At 38.3% G+C, this 22,328-nt stretch overlaps 1 protein-coding gene across 1 annotated transcript in view; it reads right to left on the bottom strand.

Annotated features, from left to right (window-relative positions):
* SGF29 (SAGA complex associated factor 29) overlaps positions 1-21,417 on the bottom strand; it is a 37,671-nt gene extending 16,254 nt beyond the window's left edge. The window contains exons 1-3 of the mRNA XM_058182918.1: positions 21,232-21,417; positions 19,192-19,270; positions 16,164-16,239 (exon numbers count right to left, since the gene is read on the bottom strand). Coding sequence (XP_058038901.1) covers positions 16,164-16,239; positions 19,192-19,266 — 151 coding nt within the window. The 5' untranslated portion in view covers positions 19,267-19,270; positions 21,232-21,417. The remainder of the gene's footprint in view (positions 1-16,163; positions 16,240-19,191; positions 19,271-21,231) is intronic.
* Positions 21,418-22,328: the final 911 nt, after the last annotated feature.

Below are 22,328 nucleotides of genomic sequence, written 5' to 3'. Positions count from 1 at the left end.
AAAACAAGGTCTTTGTGAGCTCCCAAATACCCGTTGATATCTCCGTTGCCCAGGAGTCTTAAGTGACCTAAGTCGTCCTGTAGGGATGACAAAAAAGAGGAGCACAGACTGTCCGGCTTAGGGAAAGCGCAAATCTCTAGTCGGAACAGGAGAAGCTCCTCAAACTGGGCAGCGGATAAAGTGACCATAGAAATCATTAAAAATCTGGGGCGGCCATAACAGAAGAGGAAGAAGAGAGACAGCGTGTGACATCGAGATAAGGGACTTTGATATTTTGGGAAAGAAAAGAAGAGATTTTCTGCTACAAGCCCACCTGCAAATTAAAGACAGTGGAAAAGAAGACTGAAAGAAAGGGGTGAGAGTGAGTGTGTATTCGCTCTCACACCCAGTAGATTAGCAGAGAAGAAAGCTTGGGGGGAGGAGGCAACTTTTAACTTTTACTTGAAATCCAAAGGGAAAGTTGGAAGATCCCTCATAAAAGTAATTTGGACTTATTGATAGTAACTGGAGAAGACTGAGCCCTATTCTAGAAGGGAATTGTGGTAATTGATAAAGAATACTTTGTAAATGAACTATAGTGAAAGAAATTGAAAATATGGTGTGTTGCTGAAAGTGAGTCAACAGTACCACCTTGTGGCTGAAAAAAAAGTGTTTCTAAGACTGAAAAGACTTTAGCTAGTTTGACCTTAACATTTGGCTAAAAGGTAAAGACAACAGATGTGCAAAGAGAAGATTGGATGCTGAGTTTTCTTTTTGGTTTATATTTTCCTATTATTTTGTGTTTTGTAACTGGCCTTTTTATTTACGTATTTGTGAACAGTTGTTCAGTATTTCCTTTTTTTTTCTTTTGCCATTTTGGAAGGTGTTTTTTTTATTATTATGGTATAACACCAGAACTAAACTAACAAGAGAGGGGATTAAGACTAGAAGAGTCTGAAGATTTATTGGGACAAATATGTTCTGTATATCTTCTTTTTTGATTTTTTTCCTTTTTCTTTTGCACTTTTTTTCTTAATATTACATTTTTAATTTGGATTACAGGGATTTTTGATTTTTGAGGTGATGGTTGATTTGATTTTTCTACATTTTTGCCTTTGAACTAATCCAACCTTCAGGGAGGATTAAATATTTGGATTACAAATTTATTACACTTGGAATATAAATTTATAAGAATGAGTGCAAAGAAAAAGCTTACAACACCGTTGTAAGGTAGCCCTTCTTTGACAGAAAAGACCCTGGAGATGGAGCTAAAAAATTTCATGCAAACACTTCATGACGATTTGAAACAAAATATAAAAGAAATGAAAGACATGATGGAGAAACACGAAGGGAGAATTCAAAAAGAAGAAGAAAAGACAGAAGAGACGAAAAAAAGTTGAGAAATTAGGAGGAAAATTTGTGTTAACTGATAAAATCCAAGATTTGTGAGAGAAAACAATAATCCAGCTCGAAATGGACAAAGTTGATTTCTATCTACGATTTCAAAATATTGAGGAGGAGAAAGGAGAAAATCTGCCTGAGGTTATAGCTGAGATTTTGATGGAAGCTCTGGATCAACCCAAAGAGAAGATTCTAAATGAAATTGATGAAGCTTTTAGAGTACGTACAAGATATGCGATGAGAAACAAATTGCCAGGAGAAGTACATGTAAGACTCACAAAGAAAGCATTGAAATTGGAGATATTGCAAGCAGCAAGAAATACAGCACTAAAACACAGAGATAAAAAAATTGTGGTATTGAGGCAAATACCCAAAAGAGTTAATGATGTAAGGAGAGAATACCAATTTTTAACAAGGCTCCTAATATCAAAAAGAGTGAGTTTCAAATGGCTAATTCCGGAAGGAATTTTGGTGACCTGGCAAGAACAAAGACTTAGATTAGATACCATTGATAAAGCAAGATCTTTTTATGATCAACTTCTTGGACCAGTGGAAGAGGACTGGGGAATGACAGGAGATATACAACAAAAAGAAGAAGAGAAAGACAAGGAAGGAAAAATAAAAGAACAGGAAGAACGGGCATTGAGAGAGGGGGTGAGGGCGAAGGAGCCAATGGAACAAAGAGAAGCCAGGGCGATGAAATTAAAAACCAAGTAAAACATGGAAGAAGAAATAAAAGCAATATCGATAAATATAAATGGATTAAATGCAGCAAGAAAAAGGAATAGAACATTAAACAAATTAAACTCTTTGAAGATGGACATTATATGTTTGCAAGAGGTTCATATTAGGAAGCAACATGTAAAATTATTAGCACACTCAAAATTTGGAACTTTATTTACATCATTAATACATCAAAGTAAAAGAGGAATAGCCATGTATATTAACGAAAAATTAGAACCCAAGTTTCTCTTTGAAGATGGAGAAGGCAGAGTCTTGATGATGGAAATAAAAATATATTCTAAACAAATACTCTTGATAGCGCTATATGCCCCAAATGCAAAACAAGAAGATTTTTATAAAAGATCATACAGAAAAATCTTAGAATTGGATTATGAACATATTTGCATAATGGGAGATTTTAATGCTGTAACAGATGCAGAATTGGATTATAAAACAATAAAGACAAATAAAAAAGCAAAGAGAATAGTGCCAAAATCCTTTTGTACAACGGCAGAAGGGTTGAGTATTCAAGACATTTGGAGACAAAAACATTTAAAAGAAAAACAATTTACTTTTTATTCAAACAGACATCTATCGTGGTCGAGAATAGATATGATATGGATGTTGGCAGACTTGATAGAGAATATACAAGAAGTGAATATTGGTTCAAATATATGGGCAGACCATAATTCAATGATGATAATATGGAAAGGACAGAAGAAAAGAACAAGATGGACTTTGAATACATTAATACTAAAAGAAAATGATTTGCAACAATTTGTGGAAAAAGAATTAGTGTCTTTCTTTGAAATAAATAAAAAAGAAGATACATCGCTCCAGAATGTATGGGATACAATGAAGGCATAGATTACACCACATGTTTACTGGACCCGTGCCCCTCCTGGTTGGTGCTGGCCACGCAGGAGGTGACCCGAGGCTGGCTCCAGGCGATTACGAGCGCTTCTTTGGTGGAGGGTGTCTTTCCGGCCGCCTTGAAAGAGGCGGTGGTGAGGCCCCTCCTCAAGAAGCCTTCCTGACCCGCTGTTTTAGGTAATTATCGTCGGTCTCCAACCTTGCCCGGCGAAGGTTGTTGAGATATGGTGGCATATCAGTTTCCTTACACCTGGATGAAACTGTCTATCTAGACCCGTCCCAGTCCGGTTTCCGGCCCGGTTACAGCACGGAGACGGCTTTGGTCGCGTTGGTGGATGATCTCTGGAGGGCCAGGGATAGGGTTTGTTCCACTGCCCTGGTCCTATTAGACCTCTCAGCAGCTTTCGATACCATCGACCATGGTATCCTGCTGCGCGGTTGGAGGGATTGGGAGTGGAGGCACCGTTTACGGTGGTTCTCCTCCTATCTCTCGACCGGTCGCAGTCGGTGTTGACAGGGGGCAGAGGTCGGCCCGAGGCCCCTCACTTGTGGGGTGCCGCGAGGATCGATCCTCTCGCCTTCTGTTCAACATCTACATGAAGCCGCTGGGTGAGATCATCAGTGGGTTCGTGTGAGGTACCAGCTGTACGCGGATGACACCCAGCTGTACTTTTCCACACGGACCACCCCAACGGTTATCAAGTGCTGTCCCGGTGCCTGGAGGCCGACGGGTCTGGATGGGGAGAAACAGGCTCAAGCTCAATCCTCCAAGACAGAGTGGCTGTGGATGCCGGCATCCCGGTACAGTCAGCTAAATCTGCGGCTGACCATCGGTGGCGAGTCATTGGCCCCGATGGAGAGGTCAACTTAAGCGTCCTCCTGGATGAACGGCTGTCTCTAGAAGATCATTTGACGGCCGTCTCCAGGAGAGCGTTCTACCAGGTTCGCCTGGTGCGCCAGTTGCGCCTTTCTGGACCGGGAGGCCCTTTGCACGGTCACTCACGCCCTTGTGACGCCTCGCCTGGATTACTGCAACGCCTCTACATGGGGCTTCCTTGAAGGGCATCCGAGGCTGCAGTTAGTTCAGAATGCGGCTGCGCGGTGATAGAGGAGCCTCGTGGCTCCCGTGATAACACCCATCCTGCGCAGGCTGCACTGGCTACCTGTGGCCTTCGGTGCACTTCAAGGTTTTGGTAACCACCTTTAAAGCGCTCCATGGCATAGGGCCGGGTTATCTACGGGACCGCCTACTGTGACCAGATACCTCTCACCGACCTGTGCGCTCTCACAGAGAGGGACTCCTCAGGGTGCCGTCAGCTAGGCAGTGTCGGTTGGCGACGCCCAGGAAGGGCCTTCTCTGTGGGGCTCCCACCCTCTGGAACGAACTCCCCCCAGGACTCCGTCAACTTCCTGACCTTCGAACCTTCCGTCGCGAGCTCAAGACACATTTATTCATCTGTGCAGGACTGGCTTAGATTTTTAAATTTAGAGGGGTTTTAAATTGATTTTAATATTTATATTTGATATTTATATTTCTATTTTTAATAATTTGGGCGCTAGAATAAGTTTTTTAAGGATTATTTTAATTTGTATATTGATATTGATGTTTTATATGCCTGTAAACCGCCCTGAGTCCTTTGGGAGATAGGGCGGTATATAAATTCGAATAATAAATAAATAAATAAATAAAATAAATAAAAATAGGGGACTGGCAATAACCTACACTGCAAAGAAAAACAAAAGGAAAAGAGAGAAACAGATAGAATTGGAAGAATACAAAAAAATAGAGAAAGAATTTCAAGAAGATAGCCAAAATGACAGAGTTAAGAAAAGAATGGAACTGAAAAAACATGAAATAAATTTAAATGAACAAGAGTTGTTAGCAAGTAAATTAATAACATCCAGACAGAACTTTTTTGAAAATGCAAACAAACCAGGAAGATGGCTAGCATATAAAAGAAAAAAAGAAAAGGAGAAGAAAATGATAAAGCATCTACTAGATGAAAAGGGGAAACTACATTATAATAATGAAGAAAAGAAGAGAATAACTCATAATTACTACAAATTTTTGAGGAAGAGACAATAAAATATCTAGAAAAATCAGATTTACCAAAAATAACTGAACATAGAAGAAAGAATAACAATGATGGAACTGACTGAAGCAATTAAAAAACAAAAAAATGGGAAAGCATCAGGACTGGATGGCCTACCAGCAGAACTATATAAAACTTTTCAAGAAATAATGAGTAATGTAACGCTAGAACTGTATAATTAACTTCTAAACAAAGCAAGAATGCCAGACTCATGGAGAGAGGCAAATGTAACACTTATACCCAAAGAAGATGCAGACTTACAACTGATAAAACACTATAGACCAATTTCACTATTAAATGTGGACTATAAGATTTTTGCTTCAATAATGGCAAACAGATTAAAAAAATTGTTAAATGAATTTATTCACATAGATCAAAATGGTTTCTTACCTAAGAGACAAATTAGAGATAATATGAGGATAATATTAAATGTGTTGGAATACTATGAAGTACATCCAGAGAAACAACTGGTGATAATATTTTTAGATGCACAAAAAGCTTTCGACAATGTGAATTGGCAATTTATGATAAAACAATTGAAGACAATGGACTTTGGGGAGAGATTTGTAAACACTATAAAAACAATTTATGAGAAACAGTCAGCTAAGATAATGATAAATGGAGAAATGACAGGAAATGTTAAAATCAGGAAAGGTACAAGGCAAGGTTGCCTGTTATCCCATTGCTATTTATTTTGACATTAGAAGTTTTGAACAGGAATATCAGATGAAATGATAATATAAAAGGAATGAAAATTTAAAAAGAAAAATACAAACTACAAGCTTTTGCTGATGACCTAGTATTTATTCTAGAAGAACTACTTACATCGGGTTCTAAACTATTAGAACAAATAAAGGCTTATAGGAAAGTGTCTGGCTTAAAAATAAACAAGGAAAAAACAAAAATATTGGTGAAAAACATGACAGAAAAACAGAAAAGAGAGATAAAAGAGAGACTGGATATTCAAGTGGTGAAAAAAGTGAAATATTTAGGAATATATTTAACATCAAGATGTGTAACAATAAAAAAATAATTATTATAAACTAAAAGATCAAATTGAGAAAGATTTGGAGAAATGGAAAAACTTGCAACTCTCACTCATGGGGAGAAAAGCAATCATAAAGCTGAACATATTACCAAGACTACTATATCTATTTCAGACAGTACTGATAAAACTTGAAAAAAGTTATTTTCAACATCTTAACAAGATAACAAGAAAATTTATATGCAGAGGAAAAAAGCTAGAATAAGTTTAAAGATGTTACAGGATACGAGGTTAAGAGGAGGGTTTGAACTGCCAAATTGGGAACTATATTACCAGGCAGCAGCACTGACTTGGATGAAGGAAGGGTGGAATTAAGGAATACAAGACTATTGACTTTGGAAGGATTTGCAACTAGGATGGCATACATTTTTATGTTATGGGAGAAGTAAGATACATACGTACTTTCATAGACATTATATAAGAAATGCACTGCTGTTGGTATGGGATGAGGTCCGAGATAAATATTATATGAAAATTCCAATATGGTTATCAACAATGGAGGCTTTAATACATCCAAATACTTTTAATTTTAGAAATATTGTTAGATATAAGGACTTATTAACAAATAGGGGGGAATTGAATTAGAAACAAGATTTGGAAGAACAGGGGATTGAGTTAGATTGGTATATGTATATGCAAATACAAACAAGATATCAAAAAGATGTTAAACTATATGGTTTTTATTTAGAAAAGACAGATCGGATAGGATTTTCACGGGGACGGAGGATAAATTAATTTTAAAAATGTATAACTTTTTGTTGGGGATTGAGTTAGAAGAGGAACATGTAAAGGAAACTATGATAGCTTGGGCTAAAAATTTTGGATATTCAATAGCAACAATTATAGGAGAGGAATTATAAATGAACAATGTCTGCATATAAAGAAAATCAATATAAAATGTTTTATAGATGGCATATGCCACCTGAGAAACTGGCAAAAATGTTTAAAGATAAATCAACTAAATGTTGGAAATGTCATTAGTTACCAAGATCTTATTATCATATGTGGTGGACATGTCCAGAAGCCAAACACTATTGGGAGAAAATGAAGGGTTGGTTAGAAGAAATGACCCAACAACACATTGACTCAAAACCGGAGCTGTTCTTATTGGGGATTCTACCAGAGAAAATCAGTAAAGAAAATATCTATTTGATTATACATGTAATTACAGCAGCAAGAATTGTTTTTGTGCAAAATTGGAAAGCAAAGAAAATACCCATGGAAAGAGAAATTATCAGAAAAAATTTAGATTGTGCACAAATGAATAGATTAACTTTGATGATCAAAGAAAGAGAGGATTCAGAATATTTTAAGATATGGGATAAAGTTTACCATTGGTTAGAAAGAAAGTACAGATAAACAATGGATAGTTATGTCAGAAAATGATAATAATGTATTTGTGGGAAAATGGTAATAGTTTAAACTGAAGTGAAAAAAGAAGAAACAACAAAAAGAATGTCACACGGAAGGAATGTCACACGGAAGGAATTACTGATGTTTTAAATGTATGTTTGTCTATAAAATAAAAGTTTGTCTGCATATATTAAAACTGAATTAACACAACACTGTGAGCCATAATCTAAACCTTAGAAGGGATAAGTCAAGCTCGCCTGACACATTAAGCTAAAATCAAATGCACCACATATTCTACATACAGGTGAAACTCAAAAAATTAGAATATCGTGCAAAAGTTCATTTATTTCAGTAATGCAACTTAAAAGGTGAAACTAATATATGAGATAAGACTCATTACATGAAAAAGTGAGATAGTTCAAGCCTTGATTTGTCATAATTTTAATTATGGCTTACAGCTCATGAAAACCCCAAATTCACAACCTCAGAAAAGCTGGATGTGGTCAAACAAGAGATGACAAGACTGAACATTGACATCTTAGGAATCAGCAAACTAAAATGGACAGGAATGGGTGAATTTAATTCAGATGACCATCAGGTATACTACTGCGGGCAAGAATCCCTCAGAAGAAATGGAGTAGCTTTCACAGTCAATAAGAGTAGGAAAAGCAATACTGGGATACAATCCCCAAAATGACAGAATGATCTCAGTTTGAATCCAAGGCAAACCATTCAATATCACAGTATTCCAAGTTTATGCCCCAACCGCTAGTGCTAAAGAGGCTGAAACTGACCGGTTCTATGAAGTCCTACAGCATCTTATAGAATTAACACCAAAAAATGATGTCCTTATCATCATGGAGGATTGGAATGCTAAAGTAAGAAGCCAAAAGATAACTGGAATAACAAGCAAGTTTGGCCTTGGAGTACAAAATGAAGCAGGGCACAGGCTGATAGAATTTTGTCAAGAGAATGGTTATAGCAAACACTGTGTTCCTACAACCCAAGAGACGACACTACACATGGACATCATCAGACGGTCAACATAGAAATCAGATTGACTATGTGATCTGGAGCCTAAGATGGAGAAACTCTATACTAGTGGTTCTCAACGTTTATAGTGCTGCGACCCCTTTCATACAATTCTCCATGATGTGGGACCCCTTTAATACAATTTCCCACGATGTGGCGACCCCAACCATAAAATTAGTTTCGTTTTGAATTTATCGCGCCTGAAGCTGTATTGGCTAGCGATCTGAACTGCTTGCGACTGCCTTGAGGATGGAGGCATTAAAGCGGAGACTCCTCCCCTATTAAATTTATCGCGCCTGAAGCCAGATTAGGCTAGCGATTGGGAGTGATTGCAGCTGGCTTGAGAGGGAGACATCAGAGCAAAGATTTCTCTCTTTTTAAATTCATCGCACCTGAAGCTGAATTCGGCTAGCGATTTGAATAGCCTGCTGCTGGCTTGTGGAGTCAACCATTGGAGCGCGCTTCTTCAACTCGCAAGTATACTTCCCATATTTCCGATGGTCTTAGGCGACCCCTGAAAATTGTCATTCGACCCCCAACGGGGTCACGACCCACAGGTTGAGAACCGCTGCTCTATACAGTCAATAAAAGCAAGACCAGGAGCTGACTGTGATTCAGTTTCTCATTGCAAAATTTAGGCTTAAATTGAAGAAAGTAGGGGAAAGCACTAGGCCACTCAGGTATGAACTAAATCATATCCCTGATGAATATACAGAAGAGGTGACAAATAGATTTAAGGAATTAGATCTGATAGACAAGAGTACCTGAAGAACTATGGACGGAGATTTGCAACATTGTACAAGAGACAGCAACTAAAACCATTCCCAAAGAAAAAGAAATGCAAGAAAGAAAAATGGCTGACTGAGGAAGCTTTGCAAATAGCTGAAGAAAGAAGGAAAACAAAAGGCAAGGGAGAAAATTGAATGCAGAATTCCAGAGAATAGCTAGAAGAGATAAGAATGCCTTCTTAAATGAACAGTGCAAAGAAATAGAAGAAAACAATAGAATAGGGAGGACCAAAGATCTCTTCAAGAAAATTGGGGATATGAAGGGAACATTTCATGGAAAGATGGGCATGATAAAGGATCAAAATGGCAGGGACCTAACAGAGGCAGAAGAGATTAAGAAGAGGTGGAAAAATTACACAGAAGAACTATACAAGAACGAGCTTAACATCCCTGATAACCATGATGGGTCATTGACCTCGAGCCAGGCATCCTAGAATGTGAAGTCAAATGGGCCTTAAAAAATTTGAGCAACAACAAAGCTAGTGGAAGTGACATTATTCCAGCTAAGCTATTCAAAATCTTAAAAGACGATGCAGTAAAAGTGCTACATTCGATTTGCCAGAAAATTTGGAAAACTCAATAGTGGCCACAAGATTGGAAAAGATCACTTTACATTCCAAATCCAAAGAAAAGCAACGCCAAAGAATGTTCAAACTATCACACCACTGCACTCATTTCACATGCTAGTAGGGTTGCTTAAAATCCTACAAGCTAGGCTCCAGCAGTATGTGGATCGAAAACTACCAGAAGTACAGGCAGGACTTTGAAGAGGCAGAGGAACTAGAGATCAAATTGCCAACATATACTGGATTATGGAGAAAGCTAGGGAGTTCCAGAAAAACATCTACTTCTGCTTCATTAACTATGCTAAAGCCTTTGATTGTGTGGATCACAACAAATTGTGGCAAGTTCTTAAAGAGATGGGAGTACCAGTCCATCTTATTTGTCTCTTGAGAAACTTATATGCGAGTCAAGAAGCAACAGTGAGAACTGGACATGGAACCACTCATTAGTTCAAAATTGGGAAAGGAGTCTGGCAAGGCATTGGTATTGGCACAGGCACAGGTATTACAGATCGGTCACACAAGAAGAGCACGGTATCCAAAAAGAGAAGCCACCTTCTGATTGGTGATTCAATTGTAAGGGATGTAAATTTAGGAAAGGATATGGACGTTTTGAAAGAGATCAGGTATCTGCCAGGTGCTACTGCCAACAGAGACAAGAGGTGTATTTTTAAGGTAGTCAAGAATGCCAGTAAGGATTGTGATGTTGATGCTATTATACATCTTGGCACAAATTATCTGTCCCAAATGGATGTACTTGCAGAATGTGCAGAATGATTTCCAGAGCTTGAGTTATGAACTTAATAGCATAGGTTGTAGGCTTATCTTTTCAGAGGTTTTACCAGTACATAAAGAACAAAAAGGTAAAGGCCAGCGTGTAGTGGAGTTTAATGTGTGGCTAAAGGAGTGGTGTAAAAGGGAAGGCTTTGGTTTTATTAGTCACAATGTCTGCAACTGGTCCAATGAAAAACTGTACAAAAGAGATGGATTGCATCCATCAAAGAAAGGGACTGAGTTACTTAGCAATAAATTCACAGATTTTCTGGATAAACATTTAAGCTGAACAGTGGGGACAGAGAATTAATTGATACAGAAAATTTCTGTCCCCAGCAATCGAAAACTAAAAGGGTTATCAGTGCATGTAACATAGATGTCTGTGTGGGTAAGACTATCAGCCCTGCTATCAAGCAAAACCAAGCATTTAACAGTGAGTGCCATACCATGTGCACTAAACCAACAGGTGGCAAGAAAGTAGGGGCAGTCAGGCACAACACAGGTTATGTAGACAGTAAACACAAGGTCAGTCCAAATGGACTCAAATGTCTATACACCAATGCACAGAATATGGGGAATAAACAAGGTGAATTAGAAATTCAAGTAAATGAGGGCAGATATGATATTGTTGCCATTACGGAAACTTGGTGGGATGAAACTGACAAATGGAACATACAGCTAGAGGGATATAAATTATTTAAAAGAAATAGACCAAATAAAAGAGGAGGTGGACTTGCACTATATATAAGAAATAACTACATCTCTACAGAAATAGAGCACAACAATGATGAAAATTATCTTAAATGCATCTGGGTCAACATTAAAGAGGTGAAAAACGATATTGCCATAGGTCTATACTATAGGCCACCCAACCAAACAGAGGAAGTAGATGAACTTTTTGCTAGTCTGCTAACTACGGTATGTAGGAAGCACATCACAGTAGTAATGAGGGATTTTAACTACCCTGACATCAACTGGGAGACAAACTCTGCACCAAGTGGAAGATCCAACAGGTTTCTAACAAACCTAGCAGACAACTTCGTTTCCCAAAGAGTAGAGAAGGGAACAAGGGGATCAGCCTTATTGGACTTAATTCTCACTAACAGAAATGAAATGATAGAAGGTGTTGAAGCTATAGGAACCTTGGGGGCAAGTGATCACGCAATACTGGAATTCAACATTATGCAAACACAAGTAGTAGAACAAAGTCAAACTAGAGTCTTGGACTTTAAGAGAGCTACTTTCAATAAACTTAGAGAGAGCTTGTGAAGGATTCAATGGATGAGAATCCTCAGGGGGAAAATGACTCAAGAAGCTTGGGAAATTTTGAAAAGTGAGATTATAAAAGTGCAGTCTAACACAATACCAATGAAGAAAAAAAATAATAGATCTCAAAAGAAACCAGCATGGATGCATAAAGAACTATCTGACAAATTGAAAGACAAAAAGGACAAGTATAAAAAGTGGAAAGAGGGGCAAATAACTAAAGCAGAATATCAGCAAATAGCCAGAGCCTGTAAAGATGAAGTGAGGAAACGAACAAAGGCTAGTGACAAAAGTAAAAAATAACAAAAAAAGCTTCTTCCAACATGTTAAAAACAAGAAAAAAGTCAAGGAAACAATTGGCCCTTTGCTGGGAGAAAGTGGCAAGAAGGTGACAAGCAACAGGGAGAAAGCAGATCTACTTAACTCATTTTTTGCATCTGTCTTTACATAAAAGGAAAAAACAATTCAACCTATCAAAAACAGCACCACAAAAAACAGATTAGGAACACAAGTTAAAATAGGGGGAAAAAATGATAAGTGAACACCTGTCTACTCTAGATGAGTTCAAATCACCAGGACCGGATGGATTACACCCCAAGGTTCTGAAGGAACTGGCAGACGAGATCTCAGAGCCACTGAACTGTATCTCTCAAAGATCCTAGAGCACAAGGGAACTGCCAGAGGACTGGAAAAGAGCTGATGTAGTTCCCATCTTCAAAAAAAAGAAAAAAAAACCAGATCCAGGAAACTACAGACCTATCAGCCTGACCTCAATACCAGGGAAGATTCTGGAAAAGATAATCAAGCAACGAATCATTGAACACCTAGAAGCAAACAAAGTAATAACCAAAAGCCAACATGGGTTTGTCAAAAACAGATCATGCCAGATTAATCTCATTGCATTCTTTGACAAAGTGACAAAATTAGTGGACTAGAGGAATGCTGTCGATATAATTTACTTGGACTTCAGCAAAGCATTTGATAAAGTAGACCATAACCTACTACTAGATAAAGTAGAAAAACGTGGGTTAGACAGCACCACCATCAGATGGATTCGTAACTGGCTGACCAACCGCATTCAATGTGTAGTTCTCAATGGAACTATATCCACATGGAGGGAAGTATGCAGTGGAGTACCCCAAGGCTATGTTTTAGGCCCAGTACTCTTCAACATCTTCATCAATGACTTGGACAAGGGGATAGATGGGGAACTCATCAAATTTGCAGGTGACACCAAGCTGGCAGGAATAGCCAACACTCCAGAAGATAGGCTCAAGATACAGAAGGATCTTGACAGACTTGAACATTGGGCGCTAACTAACAAAATGAAATTCAACAGTGAAAAAAGTAAGGTTCTACATTTAGGCCAAAAAAACAAAATGCATAGGTACCGTATATGTGGTACCTTGCTCAATAGTAGTAACTGTGAGAGGGATCTTGGAGTCCTAGTGGACAACCATTTAGATATGAGCCAGCAGTGTGCAGCAGCTGCCAAAAAAGCCAACACAGCTCTGGGCTGCATAAACAGAGGGATAGAATCAAGATCATGTGAAGTGTTAATACCACTTTATAATGCCTTGGTAAGGCCACACTTGAAATATTGTATTCAATTTTGGTTGCCATAATGTAAAAAAGATGTTGAGACTCTAGAAAGAATGCAGAGAAGAGCAACAAAGATGATTAGGGGACCGGAGGCTAAAACATTTGAAGAACGGTTGCAGGAACTCGGTATATCTAGTTTAATGAAAAGAAGGACTAGGGGAGACATTATAGCAGTGTTCCAATATCTCAGGGGTTGCCACAAAGAAGAGGGAATCAAACTATTCTCCAAAGCACCTGAGGGTAGAACAAGAAGCAATGGATGGAAACTAATCAAGGAGAGAAGCAACTTAGAACTAAGGAGAAATTTCCTGACAGTTAGAACAATCAATAAGTGGAACAACTTGCCTGCAGAAATTTCCAACATTGGAATTTTTAAAGAAAATGTTGGATAGCCATTTGTCTGAAATGGTGTAGGGTTTCCTGCCTTGGCAGGGGGTTGGACTAGAAGACCTCCAAGGTCCCTTCCAACTCTGTTGTTATGTTATGTTATGTTATGTTATGTTATGTTATGTTATGTTATGTTATGTTATGTTATGTTATGTTATGTTATGTTATGTTATGGCTATATACTGTCGGCCTGCCTATTTAACTTATATGCAGAGCAGATTATGAGAAAGGCAGAGCTAGATGAAGCAAAAATTGGAATTAAGTTTGCTGGGAGAAATATCAACAACTTCAGATATGCAGATGATACCACTTTAATGGCAGAAAGTGAAGAGGAACTAAACAGTCTCTTGATGCAGGTGAAGAAGGAGAGTGCAAAAGTTGCCTTGAAACTCAACATTAAGAAAACTAAGATCATGGCTCCTAGCCCTCACAATTCGTGGCAAATAGATGGGGAAAAATGGAGGTAGTGACAGATTTTACTTTCTTAGGCTCCAAGATCACAGCAGATGGCGACTGCAGCCAAGAAATTAAAAGATGTTTGCTCCTGGGTAGGAAAGCTATGGCAAATCTAGGCAGCATACAAAAAAGCAGAGACAACACCCTACCAACAAAAGTGCGTATAGTCAAGGCTATGGTTTTCCCAGTTGCAATGTATGGCTGTGAAAGTTGGACCATAAGAAAGGCTTAGCGGCAAAGAATTGAAGCCTTTGAACTATGGTGCTGGAGAAGACTCCTGCAAGTCCCTTGGACTGCAAGGAAATCAAACTGGTCAGTCCTAGAGGCGATCAACACTAACTGCTCTTTAGAAGGCCAGATCCTGAAGATGAAACTGAAATAGTCTGGCCACCTAATGAGAAGGAAGGACTCACTAGGGAAGTACCTAATGCTGGGAAAGATTGAGGGCAAAAGAAGAAAAGAATAGAATGGAATAGAATAGAATAGAATAGAATAGAATAGAATAGAATAGAATAGAATAGAATAGAATAGAATAGAATAGAATTGAATTTTTTTATTGGTCAAGTGTGATTGGACGCACAAGGAATTTGTCTTGGTGCATATGCTCTCAGTGTACATAAAAGAAAAGATACATTCATCAAAAATTCTAAGGTACAACACTTAAGCAATCAAGCAATCAGGAAACAATATCAATATAAATAAAGGGGACGACAGAGAATGAAGTGGCTGGATGGCGTCACTGAAGCAGTCAGCATGAGCTTAAATGGACTCCAGATGATGGTAGAGGACAGGAAGGCCTGGAGGAACGTTATCCATGGGGTCACAATGGGTCAGACACGACTTCGCAATTAACAACAACAACATCTCATATAGAAGAAATGGGAAAGATCTGAGACCTAAAGAATATAACAGACAATAAGATCACTTGTTCTTATATGTAGCAACAGCCCAACAAGTTTAATTTTCTACAATGCTCAGCAAGTCATGGGAAGCCCATTCATTAGCTTGATGAAGTACTCTATATTATACGTAATTCTGTATATATTCAATGTGTTGTCTGTTTATCTTTTTCTTAATAATTTAAAAAACATCATTTTATTACTCAGTGCAGAGTTGATAGAGCCGTAAGTGAGGTGTGGGTAGGGAAAAACAACAATACATTTTTCAACTAGTTTAAAATGTATTTCAATGACATAATCATTCATTACTCATTCCTGAAAGAATTTTATTGTTTCAATCTGCAAAATGGACCATAATATTAATTTATTCTCAAAACACACTTTGCAAGTTGGTCTCTTTTGAGGTAGAATTCAGGAAGAATGAGCAGCCCTAAGGACCATCTTCTGCAAATTAACTTAATATGCACAAGCAATTGGCCAGAACATTTTCCAATTCAAGATTTTCTAGAACAGGGGTCTCCAACCTTGGCAACTTTAAGCCTAGAGGATTTCAACTCCCAGAATACTGGGAGTTGAAGTCATCCAGGTTTAAAGTTGCCAAGGTTGGCCCGTTCTAGAAGACATTCACCCATTTTCCTCTAAGAAGAAAACTTTAGCTCCAAATCTTTTCCAACTCCAGAGTATTCTTTCTGTAGCCACTAAATTGTTAAATTTATCTGGCCTGTTGCGTTTTAGATGCACTCTCACTGCCTACAAGCTTTAGAACCTCCATGGCCATTGCTACTATTAGCAGTTGTTAAAGAATAATGGTAGTTGAGTAAACTGGGTCAGCTGACTCTCTCTAGTACCTGGGGAATACAACAAACTCAGAATGTTGCATCACAAAGGATTTCTAGGGAAGGGTTACAAAGCTGGCATTTTCCACTCACTCTTGTTCTCTGTCTGCATCCGTTCATGGGTTTTCTGGATATTCACAAGATTATGTTCACTTCTTGATCGTTCCTCCTAGCAACAAAAAGAGTTTCTGGTTAATTATTTGGACAATGTGATTTTTATTTTACCACACAGGGTGTATTCCTTGGCTTGAAGTTATGCCACCACACCAGTTTCATGCCTTCCTAGAATAGAATAGAATAGAATAGAATAGAATAGAATAGAATAGAATAGAATAGAATAGAATAGAATAGAATTTTTTATTGGCCAAGTGTGATTGGACACACAAAGAATTTGTCTTGATGCATTTGCTCTCAGTGTACATAAAAGAAAAGATACGCTTATCAAGAATTCAAAGGTACAACACTTAATGATAGTCATAGGGTACAAATAAGCAATCAGGAAACAATCAATATCAATATAAACTGTAAGGATACAAGCAACAAAGTTACAGTCATAAGTGGAAGGAGATGTGATGGGAACAATGAGAAGATTAATAGTAGTGCAGATTTAGTAATAGTTTGACAGTGTTGAGGGAATTATTTGTTTAGCAGAGTGATATTATTTGGGAAAAAACTGTTCTTGTGTCTAGTTGTTCTGGTGTGCAGTACTCTGTAGCATCGTTTTGAGGGTAGGAGTTGAAACAATTTATGTCCAGGATGCGAGGGGTCTGTAAATATTTTCACAGCCTTCTTTTTCACTCGTGCAGTATACAGGTCCTCAATGGAAGGCTGGTTGGTAACAATTTTTTTTCTGCAGTTCTAATTATCCTCTGAAGTCTGTCTCTGTCTTGTTAGGTTGCACAGCCAAACCAGACAGTTATAGAGGTGCAGATGACAGACTCAATAATTCCTTTGTAGAACTGGATCAGCAGCTCCTTGGGCAGTTTGAGCTTTCTGAGTTGGCGCAGAAAGAACATTCTTTGTTGTGGTTTTTTGATGGCATTTTTGATGTTAGCTGTCCATTTTAGATCTTGCGATATGGCAGAACGTAGAAATTTGAAGGTTTCTACTGTAGATACTGTGTTGTCTAGTATTGTAAAAGGTGGAAATATGGAAGGGTTTCTCCTAAAGTCTACCACCATTTCTACAGTTTTGAGTGTTCAGTTCCAGATTGTTCTAGTCGCACCATGAGGCTAGTTGTTCAACCTCCCATCTATGCGGATTCATCACTGTCTCAAATGAGACCTATCAGAGTCGTGTCATCTGCGAAATTCAGTAGTTTAACGGATGGATCGTTAAGAGATGCAGTCATTGGTATACAGACAGAAGAAAAATGGGAAGAGCACACAACCTTGGGGGGGGCCTGTGCTAATTCAACAGGTATCTGATGTGATTCTGCTTAGCTTCACCTGCTGCTTCCTGTTTGTTAGGAAGCTTATGATCCACTTATAAGTGTGTTCAGGTACCTCCAGCTGGTTTAGCTTAGTTAGAAGAGTGACTGGAATGATGGTATTGAATGCTGAACTAAAGTCTACAAAGAGGACCCTTGCATAGGTCTTTGGAGATTCAAGATGTTGTAGGATGTAGTGCAGAGCCATATTAACAGCATCATCTGTTGATCTATTTGCTCGGTATGCAAGTTGCAAGGGGTCTAACAGCGGATCCGTGATGGTTTACAAGTGGGACAGCACTAGCCTTTCAAAGGTTTTCATGACTACAGATGTTAAAGCAACTGGTCTGTAGTCATTCAGTTCCTTGATGGTGGACTTCTTCAGCACTGGGATGATGGTAGAGCGTTTGAAGCAAGAAGGAACATAGCACATCTCTCGTGATTTATTGAAGATATGGGTGAAGATGGGACCAATTGGTCAGCACAGACTTTTAAGCAAGAAGGAGTTATCTTGTCTGGGCCTGGGGCTTTTCCTGGCTTTTGTCTGTGAAATAGGTCTTGCATTTCCTTTTCTGTGATCACTAGAGGTTGTGAACCCAATGGGATGGGGTCAGTTGTAGGAAGCTTGGCTGTATTTTCATTTCAAACCTGCAGTAAAACACAAGCAGGTCATCTGCCAGTTGCTGATTTCCTTCATCCTGGGAAGAAGATTTGCCGTAGCTGGTGATATTTTTAAGAGTTTTCCATATGTTTGCTGGTTCATTTGCTGAAAACTGATTCTTTAGCATTTCAGAGTAGCTTCTTTTTGCTGCTCTGATCTACCTTGTTAATACATTTCTGGCCTGATTGTACAGCATTTTATCAGCTTTTCTGTAGGATTCCTCTTTGGAACGTTGTAGCTGCTTAGGTTTAGCTGTGAACCAAGGTTTGTTGTTACTGTATATTTGTAAGTTCCTGGTCGGTACACATAAGTCTTCAAAGAAGTTGACATTTGATGTTACAGTCTCTGTGAGTTCATCTAAGTCTGCAGAGGTACTTTCAAAAACATTCCAATCAGTGCAATCAAGGCAGGCTTATAGCTTTAACTTTGCCTCCTCCGTCCAGGTCTTCACTGATTTAATTGTTGGTTTTGTGGTTTTAAGTCTTTGCCTGTAAGCAGGTACAAGGTGAATCATGCAATGATCAGAGTGTCCCACAGTTGCTTGTGGTAAGGACCGATAAGTATCTTTTAGTGTTGTGCAGCAATGGTCTAAAGTATTCTTGCCTCTTGTGGGACAACTGACATGCTAAAAGTATTTCAGTAGCTCTTTCCTTAAGTTTGCCTTGTTTAGATCGCCCAAATAATGGTCAATGAATCGGGGTATTTGGCTTCAGCCTCCATAATTTGGTCAGCTAGAATTTGTAATGCCTTGTTTACATAGGCTTGTGGTGGGACATAAACAGCAATTAGAAGAAATGAGGAAAATTCATGAGGTGAATAGTATGATTTGCAGTTGATAATTAATGTCATAATTATTATATAGACACTTTGGTGCATTACTAAAACAAGATGTGGGCCCAAATGAAAATATACCCTCCCTTTCTAAAAATATAAAAGGAAAGCCTTCTTTCCAGATCATTGGCTATGACAAGCTAAGTAAGCTTTGTGTCACATACAAACCTAAATATTCCAAGCGGGAAAAATCACATTACCTGTGTCTGTTTGATAAGCTGGTGCAGTTCTCCTAGGAGCTCAGCAATTCTGGAATCAGCTGATACCAAAGCCATGTTGCTGAAGGAAATGTAAAGTGGGAGAAAGTAATATCTCTTAAATCAATTGCCTTTATATTTTGGAAAGACTGCATTGCTAAATCTTAAAACATTAATAAAGGGAATACAGTACTTTTAATCTCAAAGGTGCTTTTTCAAAAGGCAATTGGAAAAAAACAGTCCAATTGCCTTTTGAAAAGGCAACTTTTGAGACAATATGACCTGGATGACCGAGAATCTCCATAGACAAGTACTTTTAGCATATCCTACATTTGGTGCAAATAAGTGTTCATAATGAAGTGATAGTGTTTTCCTGTATCACGGGCAGAACTAACTTTAATCTGCAAAATAGCGAAGATTTTGCTTATAAAACAACTCTGTATGTTTATTAAAGTCCATCAAGTAAGTATGGACTTTAGAAACATGAAATATAAACAAACAAATGAATAAAGTATGTCTAGAAACTTTGGGAAACTTTTCATCTATTTTATTAGATAAAGTACCCTGGGGATCAGCTTCCAGTATTCCTATGCTTATATTTGCAGAATAAACTGTATTAGATGTACTTATTTTCTGAATATTCAGCAGATATGAGGTGCATATTTTATTTTAAAAGCAGAATTCGCTAGTTTAAATTGACCATTTTAATTTCTGTATGTTTTTAGCTGCATTTTTATTCAACTTCACCCTGAGAGCTGTTGTCTCCTTGGCATGAACAAAGTTGAACTTTTAACATTCTTATTAAGCTGACCTAAGAGCGCTGGAAGCAGATTTATACTCCAACAGACAAAAAAGGCCATCCCTCTGGAAAGTTATATGACTTCCAACTATCATTTGCAAATACAACATGCATATTTACAGGGTAAGATGCATTTGGACAACTACAATTTATGCACTTGCTGTCAAAAGCACGATACTTTGTACACTTTCATTGAATGTTGAACAACAGGACCTTACATTTCTTACATCCGAAGAAAACAGGAGAATCTGTCGTGTCTTTCAAGATAAAGTACCGATTCTCATGATGTGTTGATTGAAAGAAGGGGCATCACTATATACAGATAGTCCTCAAGTTATGATCACCACAATCAAGTCCAAAATTTATGTTGCTAAATGAAATATTTGTTAAGTGAGTTTGCCCAATTTTATGACTTTTTTTGCCAGTTGTTCAGCAAGTCATTGCATTTTATTTATTTGTTTATTTATTTTGTCGAGTACATATTAGATAATATATATAAGAATAAGCATGAACTGAACACATAAAATGAATACAATTAAAGGGAAGGTTAGGACAGGGACGGTAGGCTTATGCAGCCCCTTACAGATCTCTTAGGAGAGGAGATCTCTTAGGTGAGGTCAACAGTAGACAGTCTTAAGTTAAAGTTTTGGGGGTTTTGGGATGAGATATGTTATGAGATATGAGATATGTTAAGTTAGTAACACGGTTGTTAAGTGAATCTGGATTCCCTGTTGACTTTGGTTGTCAGAAGGTCGCAAAAGAGGATCCGATGACTGGGGACACTGCAACTGTCCTAAATATGAGTCAGTTGCCAAGCAAGACTTTTGATCACGTGACCATGGGGATCCTGCATGGTGTGAAAATAGAATAGAACAGAATAGAATTTTTTATTGGCCAAGTGTGATTGGACACACAAGGAATTTGTCTTGGTGCATATGCTCTGGAGACAGATTCCTTGTGTGTCCAATCACACTTGGCCTATAAAAAATTCTAAAAAGTGGTCACAAGTCACTTTTTTCAGTAGCGTGTCCACTTTGAGCGGTCACTAAATGAACTGTTACAAGTCGAGGTCTCCCTGTATTGCAATGATCGACCACACGCGCCGCAGCATAGAATAAATCCTCAACGTGCAAAGGAAACCAGTAGGGGGCGACACGGCACAATTATAATCAGTACAATTATAAACTTCTTCACCCCTTTATTCCAGTAATTTCCCCTACCGCGACAAACACTTGATCCCCTACCGTTTAAAGTCCGTGCAGAATAACGCTCGACGCAGGTTCGCTAAACGATAACTAGGATAGATAAATAAATAAATAAATAAAGGCGGCACGCGCGCCTAAAAATGACGCAGAAACCTCGCACAGTGAACTTCCTTACAGCTAGGTAACTAGCGCATGCGTACTGAGCGGTGGAAACGTAATGCACGCGCAATCCGCGGAATCAATTTCCCGTTCGCGGGCTCTATTTTTGCGCATGCGTCTATAGACTTTCCCACACACAAAAAAAAAAAAAACACCGCAAAAAAAAAACCGTTCTGAAAAAATAGTTCTGTCCATTTCTGTGTTGTTCTTCCCGATCTTTTTTTTTTTAAAAAAAAAACAGAAGGTGGAGCATGGTCATGAGGAACAAGATATATCCAAGTGGACCTCTACAGCGGGACAATGAATTAAAAACCCACCAAAAAGCAGGAATTTGATTGTGAAATAATTTATTAGTTCCAAAAGTTAACTACCATTGCAAGAAGCCTCCTGGGAATTGTAGTTTTTGCTGATCGACGCATGCTCTTTGGTTTAGTTTCAAGCGCGGATTTCTTGTGGAGCGCTTGGTAGCTTGATTTTTCAAATCTTGAAGTTTTTGAAACGTGATCGCGGGAAAAAGTTATTATTTCGTGTGCAAATCGGGAGGCGAAAGTAGAAAGGGGAAGAATATACCTTTTCGTACGGGGTTTATTTAGAGATGTCATACTCATTTAAGTTTACTTCCAAATAAGCGTTACAGAATTGCAAGCATAAAACCTAGCACGGAATTGATACGAGAATAGAATTACAGTCAACAGGCATTCTCAAAATCAAAACATGCTTTCTATGCCTCCTAAAAAGGCTGGAAATTATTTGCAGTAAGTGAGGGATTCCTGCGGAGAACATGCTTCTTTTTTGTAGCAAGCATATTGCAGTGGATTAATGCAATCACAAAACAAAAACAAATACCAAGAGAGATTAAGACACATAAAAGTTCAAACCACAGTGTGGAATAGCTGGAACCCCAACAAATCAACATTGTTGGCATGTGTCTTTCAGGATTACATTCCATGCATTGTATAAAAATGAACGGGTCCAGG

Source organism: Ahaetulla prasina, chromosome 4, assembly GCF_028640845.1.
Source record: "Ahaetulla prasina isolate Xishuangbanna chromosome 4, ASM2864084v1, whole genome shotgun sequence".
NCBI lineage: Eukaryota > Metazoa > Chordata > Lepidosauria > Squamata > Colubridae > Ahaetulla > Ahaetulla prasina.
This window is presented reverse-complemented; position numbering and strand designations above follow the sequence as displayed.